The 12,920-nt window shown below is 33.8% G+C and overlaps 1 protein-coding gene across 1 annotated transcript; it reads left to right on the forward strand.

The window, feature by feature from the left end:
* The first annotated feature begins 238 nt into the window (after window positions 1-238).
* Window positions 239-3,028, forward strand: LOC127728770 (uncharacterized). The gene is made up of 2 exons (XM_052236393.1): window positions 239-346; window positions 1,143-3,028. Exon 2 carries the CDS (start codon window positions 1,143-1,145, stop codon window positions 2,820-2,822), a length of 1,680 nt encoding a protein of 559 aa, XP_052092353.1. The 5' UTR covers window positions 239-346; the 3' UTR covers window positions 2,823-3,028.
* Window positions 3,029-12,920: the final 9,892 nt, after the last annotated feature.

Consider the following 12,920-nt stretch of genomic DNA (forward strand, 5'->3'; position numbering starts at 1 on the left):
CTGAGACATGCTTAACATGTTAATTGGACCATTTGTGCATGTTATGTGTTCTGGCTGTCGACCGATGACCTGGGACATATTATTAATTTTCCTATAAAGCAAAGAACAGTTACATCATAACATGGAAAAAAAGAAGACATGAGGATAATTTTAATTGCATATTGTATTAATACATACGCGTTCTCATAAAGTATAAATATATATGATACCGGTATGGTGTATGCATATTAACTAATATATCCATTCGGAAGAAACTTTTGTTTGTGTTCTCATGTAGACAGAAATTACAACTTAACTTGTTATGAACCATGGATAACATGTAATGGGATGATATCATATCATTAAGGTAGGTTAAACATATAGTTATTTCAGGTTAGTACTTGGATGGGTGACCGCCTGGGAATACCGGGTGTTGTAGACATTTTCTTCTTTTATTTTTTTACTTATAATTTTTCACTTGTTAATTTTTTTTTTTATTGGGGGGGGGGGGGGGGGGGGGGGGGGGGGGGGGGGGGGGGGGGGGGGGGGTCGTGATGCTCTATTTAGTTTATTGTGATGTGATTTAGTATTGTAATTTGTCTGTGTTGTCTGTTTTAGTGCACTTTATTTTACTTCATTGATATCATCTCTGTCATTTTATTTAGTTAGTTAGTACTGTATCTGAATATTGCTTCCACTATTTGAGGAAAACGTTATATATAACTTTAAAGAAATTGATAATATTTATAGTTGTATTTCAATGACTTGACTTTGTGTATCAAAGAACGTATAACTTTGAAATCAAGTAACATATCTTGTTTTCCTACTGAATGTCGGTGGTTCTCTCCGGGTACTCCGGCTTCCTCCACCAATAAAAACTGACCGCCACGACATAGCACAACAGTGATGAAAGCGGCATTAAAACCATTCAATCAATCATATCTTGATATGAAACAATATCATTTAAATTGATCAATTTTACCCCATTTTCGCAAATGGTAGAAAGAAAACACCGGTAAAGTATTGCTGGTAATGTTGATAGCTTTTCACTTAATTCTACAATTTTATTACATAATATAATAAGAAATTACAATGTCGGCTATCTGTAGACATTTGTAATCTACCTCATTGCTAGGATTGCACACATTTTTTTTTTATTTCAGATGAGCAATTCTGATATGACGTGTACATTATGTTCAAAGAGAGACATATCTAATGCTGCAATCGTTTTGTGTGCCGTTTGTGAGGAAAGATTTTGCCTGTCGTGTAATGAAGTACACAAATACTTAAAGACCAGCAGCAGCCACGAAGTCACAGCATTAGATGTGTATACACATTTACCAACATTTATTTCGTCTTTGAAGCAGACATGTGACAGTCATGAGGAACATTTCAAGTTGTATTGTCCTACTCACAGGGAGCCATGTTGTTACAAGTGTACAACAACAAAGCACAAGACATGTCATGGATTCCAAACGCTTGACAGTTTAATTGAACACTCCGCAACACAGTTTCTAGATTTAGAATGTACGATTGATGAATTAAGCATTAACATTGAAAAAGTCTTCAACAATCGAAAAGGAGCATTGAAAACTTTAGATGATAAAATTTTGAATATAGCAACGAACATTAAGACGACAGCAGAGAAAATAAGAGAAAAACTTGACAGCAACGAAAAGAGTATCCTCCATCAACTGTCGGTTGTTCATTCAAGGTACAAGGCCAATTTTGAAAATATGGTTGGTGAACTGCAGGCAAAAAAGGTGGAAATAAAATTGATACAGAAAAATATTGAAGAAATGAGAGAATTCGCTTCAGACTATCTAATTTTTCTTGGTTCTCATAAAATCAATTCAAAACTTGAAAAAGAAAGGAACAGTTTATGCAGATATTTTGAAAATGATCACAAATTACGACAGAAAAATGTATCTTTAAAATTTACGCCAGGGCAAGTATTAAATCAGGACAGATTTCTAGGAACGTTAGAAGTTGAGGAGGTCGATTGTGAAATTCCCTTTGCCAAAAATGCGAGTTTGGAGACAGAGCTTCCGCTGGATGTATTTCATGACATTGATTCCATTCAAATTCGAACAAATTCGCAATCTAAGATAAAAGAAGGTTCTGCGACTAGAAATCTAGCAGGTTGCACATTCCTAGAAAATGACCAAATGTTGTTAACTGACTGGAGTGAGAACAAGGAGCTCTTAGTTTTTGATGAACATGGGAACATCTTGAGAAATATCGTTCTGGATAAAAGAGCATTTGATGTAGTTTACATTGGTAATGGCTGTATTGCGATGACATTTCCAGACACGAAACAAGTTGCTGTTTTGAATATGAAATCGAAACAGGAGAAAATTCACGTTACGTTCGAAAATCGAGTCTGGGGTATCACATATTCCGAGAATAAATTATTTGTTCGAGAATATTCCGTAGGGATTCATTGTCTAGATCTAACCGGTACCATTCACAAAACAATACCGGTACATGGTTATATCACTCATATAACTAGTCTAGGTAGAAAACTGTATTACACGGAACACACTCCTGATGTTGTACATTGTTGTGATTTTAACGGAACAGAATTGTGGCATTTGCCACTGGTTGGTCATGGAGCACCAAAAGGAATCGCAGTTGGAAAATATGGTTTTCTATTCGTTGTTTTAGAAAATGAAAGAAAACTTTTAGTTGTTTCACCAGACGGAACACATCATAGGGAACTATTGAATGAAGAAAACGGCCTACACGAACCACATGCAATCAACTATGACATGAAAAGAAACAAGTTACTCTTAGTAAAAGACAAAACTAGGATGGCAGAGATATATGATGTCTTGTATTGATTTCAACAAATTTTCATTCTAAGGGGTCTTTCCTGATAATATATTGAAATGTCAATAACGATAAGGACGAAAAAGGATCAAATTAATAAATTCATGACTTGATATACGTACACTAAACCAGAGCAGACTGTCTTATGATTTAGTAATCATTGTTGATTATTATTGTTTAAAATTGATTATAATGATAAACTCATCATAGATACCAAGATTAAAATTGTGTACGCCAGACGCGATTTTCGTCTACAAAAGACTCATCAGTGACGCTCGAATCAAAAAATTTTAAAAGGCCAAATAAAGTACGAAGTTGAACAGCATTGAAGACCCAAAGTTTCGAAAGGTTTTATCAAAAACAGCTAAGGTAATCTATTCCTGGGGTAGAAAATCCTTAGTATTTCGAAAAATTCAAAGTTTTCTAAACAGTTAATTTATTATTATGACCATATCAATGATAATCCCTAAAGTTTCCACGTATTTATACATCCATAGAGTCCCAATATTTAAGTTCCTGATGAAGGTAGTCTCAAAAGCGCTTCGGACGCACGAAAAATGTGTTATTTTCATTTACTAGCACAGCTTCGATACCACTGCTGATGGTGGTGGACTGTTTTGGCCAAAGACTATCATCAGCTCAGTAGTGAGTGCATTGGTTGTTACTTAATCTATAACAAAATTTCTTAAATTCTCTGTTGATAAATTTGTAGTAAAAAACTATTTGACCTTAAATTAATTTGGCTATTCTTTCTATATCCCCTTTGCCTCTATAATTTCAACGTATTTGTACATTCCTGGCATTCAATGTCTTAGGTTAAAGCGTTCCTGATAAATTTTAATCCCGAAAATCGTCTCGGACGCAAGAAATTCGAAAAGTGTTATTTTTAATTTGACATCCTCAACATACCGAGGATTTATTTTTCGTTTCGTTTCGTTTCCATTGACAAACAATTGATTAATAAAAATAACACCGTTTTAATTTCGTGCGTTAATAATATAACATAAATATGGTCAACAACATAGGTATATCATACAAAGCTCTAAAAGTACAAAATGGTGTAAAATTTCACTTTCACCAAACACAGTAAACCAAGATCATTCCCCAAACATCATAAACAATACTCAATTAAACAATACGCCATACCCTTCATAACATTCTGTAGTAGAGAACCTATTCGAAGTAGTGGATTCGCAAACGATCGTAAACGAGCGACGGTAGTCACGAGTTGATCACCTTTTCCGTATCCACTACTAATTTATAAATTCTCTTGCTTAACTCATTTCTTGTAAAACGACCGTCTATTTAAATTTTGAACATAAATCAATGGAATAACTTAAGAAAATTTCCTTGTTTATAAAAATAAGGAGATTTGGTATAATTGGCAAGGAGACAACTATCCACCAAAGTTCAAATGAATTGGATTTGAGCAATTATAGGCAACCGTACGGTCTTCATAAATGAGAAAAACCCATACCGTATAGTCGGCTATAAACGGCCCCCGACATGAAAAATGTGAAAAAAACCAATTGAGAAAACTAACGGCCTAATTTATAACAAAACAATTTACGAAAAACAAATCTGACACGCATGAACCAACGACGACATTGTCTTTTATTCATTGATGCTCAAAAATGATTGTATGCATACGGTTCACATGTATATTTAGATATCGTACAACTAAAGTAAGTTAAACATTACTTAAAATTTATAACAAATTGATTCTGTTGAAAGTGTGTACTAAGAGGTTTTACTACAAGTACTACATAAACTTAACACTATCAATGATCAATGTAAATGAGGTTAAGGTCTGATGAACCCTGCCAGACAGATCAAAACACCTTACAATCATATCATGCACCAAATATAGTTAGCTTAACATTGACCAATAAACAATTAAAATGAGGTCAAGGTTAGAGGAACCCTACCAAACAACATGCACACCATGCAATCATTCTATACACCAAACATAGTTGACATATTGCTTAAAGTATATTAAAAATAAACGTTACCATGAAAACTTAACATTGACTAATGAACCATGAAAATGAACTCAAGGTCAGATGAACCATGCCAGACAGACGTTTACACCTTACAATAATTCCATACACCGTGGCCCTATTGCTTATAGTTTCTGACAAAAGACCAAATCAGAATGAAATGCTCCGCTGGGCGCAGCTTGATACGACCGCAGAGGTCGAATCCTGAACGAACAGATGGGGCAAGTATGGACACAACATTCAAGCTTGATACAGCTCTGAATTTGGATTGTGATTAAATATTTGACACAGCATAGGTTTCTGACACAGAATGAATGTGGTCTATGAACTTAAAAAAATTTAATTTACCTATTATGGTCCAATATCCAAAATCTAAATACATACACGGTTAGATTCAGCATATCAAAAAACCCCAAGAATTCAATTTTTGTTAAAATCAAACTAAGTTTAATTTTGGACCCTTTGGACCTTAATGTAGACCAATTTAAAAACGGGACCAAAAATTAAGAATCTAAATACACGGTTAGATTCAGCATATCAAAGAACCCCAATTTTTCAATTTTTGATGAAATCAAACCATATCATTATTATTTGCCTTTATATATAAATCAAAAATAACCAACTTAAAATGGAAAATTTTAAAGAAAAAAAAAAGGGAAAAAAAGGAAAAAAAATTCCCCCCCAATTTGTTGAACACCCTTATGATTCATCACCCCCAAACTCAATCCCAGCCTTCCCTTTGTGGTATGGTACCTTGCAGTACAATTTCAGAGAGATCCATACACTTGAACACAAGTTATTGTCTGGAAACTGTAAAAAATGCTCAAACCCAGCTTTCCCTTTGTGATATGGAACCTTGTAGTACAATTTCATAAAGATCCATACACTTACACACAAGTTATTGTCCTTAAACTAGAAAAATGCTTGTTTTTTCCTCTTTGTGGCCTCTAATTCCTAAAATTTTGAGGCAATTACCCCCAAAAATCAATCCCAGCCTTCCCTTTGTGGTATGGTACATTGCAGTACAATTTCAGAGAGATCCATACACTTGAACACAAGTTATTGTCTGGAAACTAGAGAAATGCTTATTTTCGGCCCCTTATTCCTAAACGTTTTGTGCAATTACCTTCAAACTCAATTCCAGCTTTCCCTTTGTGATATGGAACCTTGTAGTTTAATTTCAGAAAGATCCATATACTTACACACAAGTTATTGTCCTGAAACTAGAAAAATGCTTGGTTTTTTTCCCTTTTTGGCCCCTAATTCCTTAATTCCTTAAATTTTGAGGCAATTACCCCCAAAATCAATCCCATTCTTTCCTTTGTGGTATGGTACCTTGCAGTACAATTTCAGAGAGATCCATAGACTTGAACACAAGTTATTGTCAGGAAATTAGAAAAATGCTTATTTTTGGCCCCTTTTCGGCCCCTTATTCCTAAACGTTTTGTGCAATTAACTTCAAACTCAATTCCAGCTTTCCTTTGTGATATGGAACCTTGCAGTACAATTTCAGAAAGATCCATACACTTACACACAATTTATTGTCATGAAACTAGAAAAATGCTTGTTTTTTGCCCTTTTTTTGGCCCCTAATTCCTAAAATTTTGAGGCAATTACCCCAAAATCAATCCCATTCTTTCCTTTGTGATATGGAACCTTGTGGTACAATGTCAGAGAGATACATACACTAACACACAAGTTATTGTCTGGAAGTTACAAAAATGCTTATTTTTGGCCCCTTTTTTTACCCCTTATTCCTTAAATGTTGGTACCATAACCCCCAAAATCAATCCCAACCTTCCTTTTGTGGTATCAAACCTTATGGTAAAATTTCATAGAGATCCATTCACTTAAACTAAAGTTATTGTGCGAAAACCAGGGTGTCTTCGGACGACGACGACGAAGCCAACGTCATACCGATATACGACCGCAAAATATGTTTGCGTCCGTATAAAAATGAACATTGATCAATGCACCATGAAGATGAGGTCAAGGTCAGATGCAACTGCCAGACGGAAATGTACACTTTATAATCATTCTGTACACAAAATATTATAGATGACATATTGCTTGCAGTATTTGAGATACGGACTTGACCACTTAACCTTGATCACTGATCCTTGAAATGAGGTCGAGGTCAGGTGAACCCTGTCTAACTGACATGTACACCTTGCAAGCAACATATATACCAAATATAGTTATCCTACTACTTTAATAGTAAGAGTATTTCACATGACATGGGTCCTATGTCTCTCATTTTTCTATTTTCGTCGACGGTGAGGAAAAAAAAACGGACGTGATAACGAAAATTAACATTGATTAATGAACCATTAAATGAGGTCAAGATCAGATAAGCCATGCCAGTTAGACGTGATGGAAACTTTATAACATAAGGCACCTTTTACAAGGTTTGTGGCATGCAGGTCTTCTACCTTCTAAAATAGAAAGCTTTATACAAATAGTCTAAGCCATAGTATCCAAATGTCTTTCGTTGTGCCGTCGCTGGCGAGACAAACATCATGATATGCCAATATCTCATCCATAATCCTCCCCATCTACCTGCCCAGGCGAGACAAACATCATGATATGCCGATATCTCATCCATAATCCTCCCCATCTACCTGCCCAGGCGAGACAAACATCATGATATTCCGATATCTCATCCATAATCCTCCCCATCTACCTGCCCAGGCGAGACAAACATCATGATATGCCAACATCTCATCCATAATCCTCACCATCTACCTGCCCAGGCGAGACAAACATCTCATCCATAATCCTCCCAATCTACCTTCCCAGGCGAGACAAACATCATGATATGATAATATCTCATCCATAATCCTCCTTTATCTAATATCTATACAATTTAAATTAATACTTCTTTGTATAATAAACGAATGGTCAATAATCATTGCACAATAGACATATAAAGAATTCATACTATAATTCACCACAAAAAAACTGAAGTATTACCGGTATATTAAATTATCTTACCTCCTATAGATTTATAGAGATATGATTGGTTAAAGGACTACACGTGGTGACTATGTATATTTGATATAGGGTGTCCTAAAAAATATAGGATTAGCAACCATACATGGTTAGTTACCATATGGGGTTAGTAAAGAGTTACTTCCCTTTCAAAACAAAAATGATGCCACAACCCTTCATAAAAACAACACGGTGTTGAGGAAAAATCTGAAAGGATTCAACAGACGAAGAAATTGATGATGAAAGGTTGAAATAAGTTCATAAAACATAATTAAAGCTAACAAGTTGTTATTGTTGGCATAACGGGGTTATTTCCCTTTCAAAACAAAAAAAGAAATCTGAAAGGATTCAACAGACGAAGTAATTATAATACATGTAATGAACGATTGAAATTAATTCATAAAACAAATTTAAAGCTTAAAAGTTGGCATTTGTTTTCTGTATAGACAAATGGAAGTAGGATCTTAATACTAAGTATTGAAGACTTGATCACTTTGATAGGCCGCTAGTCAAAATACCACATGGAAGATAGTCGGTAAGATAAATTCGTTACATGGTGTGCTGGTGACCTAATACGATATATATGGGGTCAGTAAATTCCATATGGGGATTCGAGCTTCTCTCTCACCCCATATGGAATTTACTGACCCCATATATGTATCGTATTAGTTCACTAACACACCATGTAACTAATAATATATACACATTTTTACAAAATCATATTTATATATCTTGGTAAATTTATAATGAAATTGTCGTATTTTGTCAGGTTCTAGTCTACCAAAGTTACTTTAGAATTGTTTCTCAGCCACAATGTTCTTGACCTGCAATATGTATAGATGCAACAAGATGAGACTTTTAGGAGAATTTTGAAAACATACCGATCTTCACATTGTTTGATTACTTATCAGGAAAGTTTAAAGGGAAATCTTAATTTTCATTCTACCAAACAAAAAATCTCAGCAGAAATCTTTCTATTTGTGCTAATGTATACAATTGTCATCTTTGTAAGACAATTACTATTATGGTGTATTGGAAAATATTTATTTATATTTCTGCACTAAGCATTATTGGAAATGCTTAAAGCTTCAGAAAGACAGAGACCTGCAAGTACATAAGAAGCTATCTATACTATGCTATGGATTTATTATTATTCGTGGGGTACTCATTTTTGTGGATTTGGTATAGATGAACCACAAGTACTTATATCATCATCTAAACACAAACTTCCTGTTGGCTTTTATGTTGAATTTTCAAAAGCCGTAAAATAAAATTATACTTATATCCACAAAAATTGGTACCCACAGTATACCCAAAATAAGCTTTAATAAATTGCTTCGCCGGGCGCAGCTGGATACGACCGCAGAGGTCCAACCCTGAACAGTTGGGACAAAAATGGACACAATATTCGCGCTTGATACAGGTCTGAATTTGGATTGTAATTAAATATTTGACACATAATAGGTTTCTGACACAGAATAACTGTAGTCAAAGAACTTAGAATTGGTTATATGATTTGAATTTATATTCAATTTTTTGCTTATGTGCAATACACTGTGACTGTGCGAATTGACCCCCCACCCCCCCAAAAAATTAAAAAAAATTAACCCATTTTGTTTTGCTTTTGTGCAATACACTATGCTGTTGTGTATTGAAAACTCCACCCCCCCCCCTTTTTTTGCGAAAAAAAAAGGTGAAGAAACTTTGAATCCCCCCCCCCTTTTTCCAAAAAAAAAATGTCTTTCTCCAAGATATGGTCATAATCTAAATTCAAATTACCAATGGAGTTTGCAACCATAATTACCCATTTAAATACGGTATTGAAACTTGTGGTATAATTTCAGAGAGATCCATACACTTAAACACAAGTTATTGTCTGGAAACTAGAAAAAATGCCTTTTTGGGCCTCTTTTTGGCCCTTAATTCCTAAACTGTATGGACCATAACCCCCAAAATCAATCCCAACCTTCCTTTTGTGATATTGAACCTTATGATAAAATTTCATAGAGATCCATTCACTTAAACTAAAGTTATTGTGCGAAAACCGATGTGTCTTCGGACGACGACGACGACGACGCCAACGTCATACCAATATACGACCACAAATTTTTTTTGCGGTCGTATAAAAAGAACAGCCAAAGTTATCTAAATTTAACTGCAGTTCCAATAATTGTTTTTGAGAAAAAAAGATTTGTGTCATTGGGTTGCTGGCTCATTGATGCATACCCAATATCTCCTTTTATTCAAACAAAGAATTGTGAAATGTATTTTATATTTTTTATGATGACCAGAACTAGCTAATAGGTGGATTGTACTCTCAGAAACTAACAATTAATCAGCAGAGGTATTGACCGAGTGATAGTACATCAAATCAAATTTGTTATTATTTCTTTGTTATCAATTTTCGTGCATTCCATTTGTATAGGCTAACAAAAAATTTAGGTGTTCGAACTAAAAATTCATATAGGATTATATGAAGAATTGAAGAAATTTGTCAAAATTCACAAAATCAAGTATTCATGGAAATACCATTTTTTTGTCAGTCCACAATAATTGGTAACCAAGGAAATAAATAAATCCACAATATTCTGTGATTTATCTGGATTTACATTCACTAAAGAGCTCTTATAGTAGGTTATATCAACATTCTTAAGTAGGGGGTGATGGAATGGTCGTGATTTGAGGACAAACAAGATACAAATATATCTCAATACCGTTGCAGGGGCATCGGTGGCGGAGTAGTTTAATCTAATAATCTTAGCCGTATTTGGCACAACTTTTTGGATTTTTTGGTCCTCAATGCTCTTCAACTTTGTACTTGTTTTGGCTTTCGTACTTTTTTTATCTGAGCGTTACTGGTTAGTCTTGTGTGAAAGAAACGCGCGTCTTGCGTATTAAATTTTAAACCTGGTACCTTTTGTTAGCTATTATTCGTATGTTTCTCTGTCCTATATGTTCTCCTATTTATTTGTATTGTAGTCCTGTCATGTAATGTTGTCATTTTAATGTTATATTTAACATTGCCATAAAAGCGGGAGGTTTGGCTAGCCACAAAACCAGATTCAACCCACCATTTTTTTCTTAAAATGTCCTGTACCAAGTCAGGAAAATGGCCATTGTTATATTATAGCTCGTTTCTGTGTGTGTTACATTTTAATGTTGTGTTTCTGTTGTGTCATAGTTCTCTTATATTTGATGTGTTTCCCTCAGTTTTAGTTTGTAACCCGGATTTGTTTTTTTCTCAATCGATTTATGAATTTCGAACAGCGGTATACTACTGTTGCCTTTATTTAAGCAGTTCATCTACTGTACCACTAGCCTGTTAACACTGAGGTTGTGCATTCGAAAAGCGCATGTGGCAGATGAGTTTGACTTCAATCTTAATTGACTAGGATTGCTAGTTTCCTTCCGGAGTCCGCTATTTCTCGCTTCGTCCACCAATAAAAACTGGCCGCCATGAAATAGATAATAGTGCTTAAAGTGGCGTTAAAGACCAAATTATCAATCAATCAATATTGGTGGAATAATGGTCAAAGCCTATGTGAGTAACACGAAAGTTTATTCTTGTTTTGATGGGGTCTGTCTTGCTCTTACTTAATTTTTGTGTAATATTCTGAAGACCATTATTACCTTATTTGGTTACATTAGTTTGTCATCCTTTGATTCACATTTTTTAGTACATTTTCAGCATTTTCTAACAAATTTGTCCAATAGAAATCTAAACAGAAATGACTGTAGCAAAAGTTGTTTCATGGGTAGAAACTTTAATAATTTTCTATCTTATTGATATATATATGGTACAAAATGTTATCCTAGATCATTATATTTACAGTACTAATTTTACTGCACTAGATGCGCATTTCGAAAAATTAAGGTCTCTTCAGTGATGATAAAAGGCAAAAAAATTTGAAAAATTAAAAAACCGAATACAATTTTGCAGAGTTGATAAAACAGAAAGATTCGAAGATTCTAGATGAGTGGCAAGTGATATATTTGGTAACTTGTTGTCTACTTGCAATGGCAACCGACCAAGTGATTGTTATCAGGCATGGGGCGAATTACATTGCAATGTAATGCATTATATTACAATTACTTTGACAAAACCATGCATTAAATTACAATTACAATTACATTCATTTATCAAAGTAATGCATTACATTACAATTACTTTTGCAAAGTAATGCATTGAATTACACATTACATTTGTAAATTTTATTATTAGGTGAATAGAAAAATCAAACATTTCGAAAAACAACACGAAGTCACAAAAGATTCTAGCATATGCAGTAACTGTTCCATGCATTGAATTTAAGTATACATGTAAACAGACTATTTAATTCGGCTATTACATTTTTTAATTATTTAAACTTAATGTTGACTTTACTTTTTATAAATATTTTTTTTTCTTTTTTTGATTTCAATCAAAATATTTAATTACTGAGAATTTCTTTCCTAATTATATAATAAACATAGAGCTTAATTAATGAACAATTGTCCAATTAATGAAAATATTGATTGTAAAACAAACATATTAGTGTTTTATAACAAACTTCAATAATCTTTTATTTAATCAAGACAAGATATTCTTTGATCTTATGACAACAATATAGTAATGCTTTTCAAATATCAATCTTTTTATGCAGGAAAATGTATGAAATAAAGAATATATTCAAATAATTAATATATTCTTAGTTAATCAAGAAATCTTAAATTCTGCTTTAGATAAATCTCCAACAATATTTTAAAGATGTTAATAAAGTATGTGAAAAAAGTAATGCCATGTAATGCAATGTAATGCATATAATTACACAACTTTTTGCTAAAGTAATGCATTATATTACAATTACATGTAATGCAAAAATTGCTACATTACACATTACATGCAATTACTTGGAAAAATGTAATGCATTACCATGCATTACAATTACAAATTTGCATTACCCCATGCCTGATTGTTATACAGAGTGGCTAGTGATATACTTGGTAACTTGTTGTCTATCAGCAATGGCACCGACCAAGTGATTGTTATACAGAGTGGCTAGTGCTATACTTGGTAACTTGTTGTCTACCAGCAATGGCATTGGCCAAGTGATTGTTACACAGAGCGACTAGTGATAT

This window comes from Mytilus californianus, unplaced genomic scaffold, assembly GCF_021869535.1.
Source record: "Mytilus californianus isolate M0D057914Y unplaced genomic scaffold, xbMytCali1.0.p SCAF_2, whole genome shotgun sequence".
In the NCBI taxonomy this organism is placed as follows: domain Eukaryota; kingdom Metazoa; phylum Mollusca; class Bivalvia; order Mytilida; family Mytilidae; genus Mytilus; species Mytilus californianus.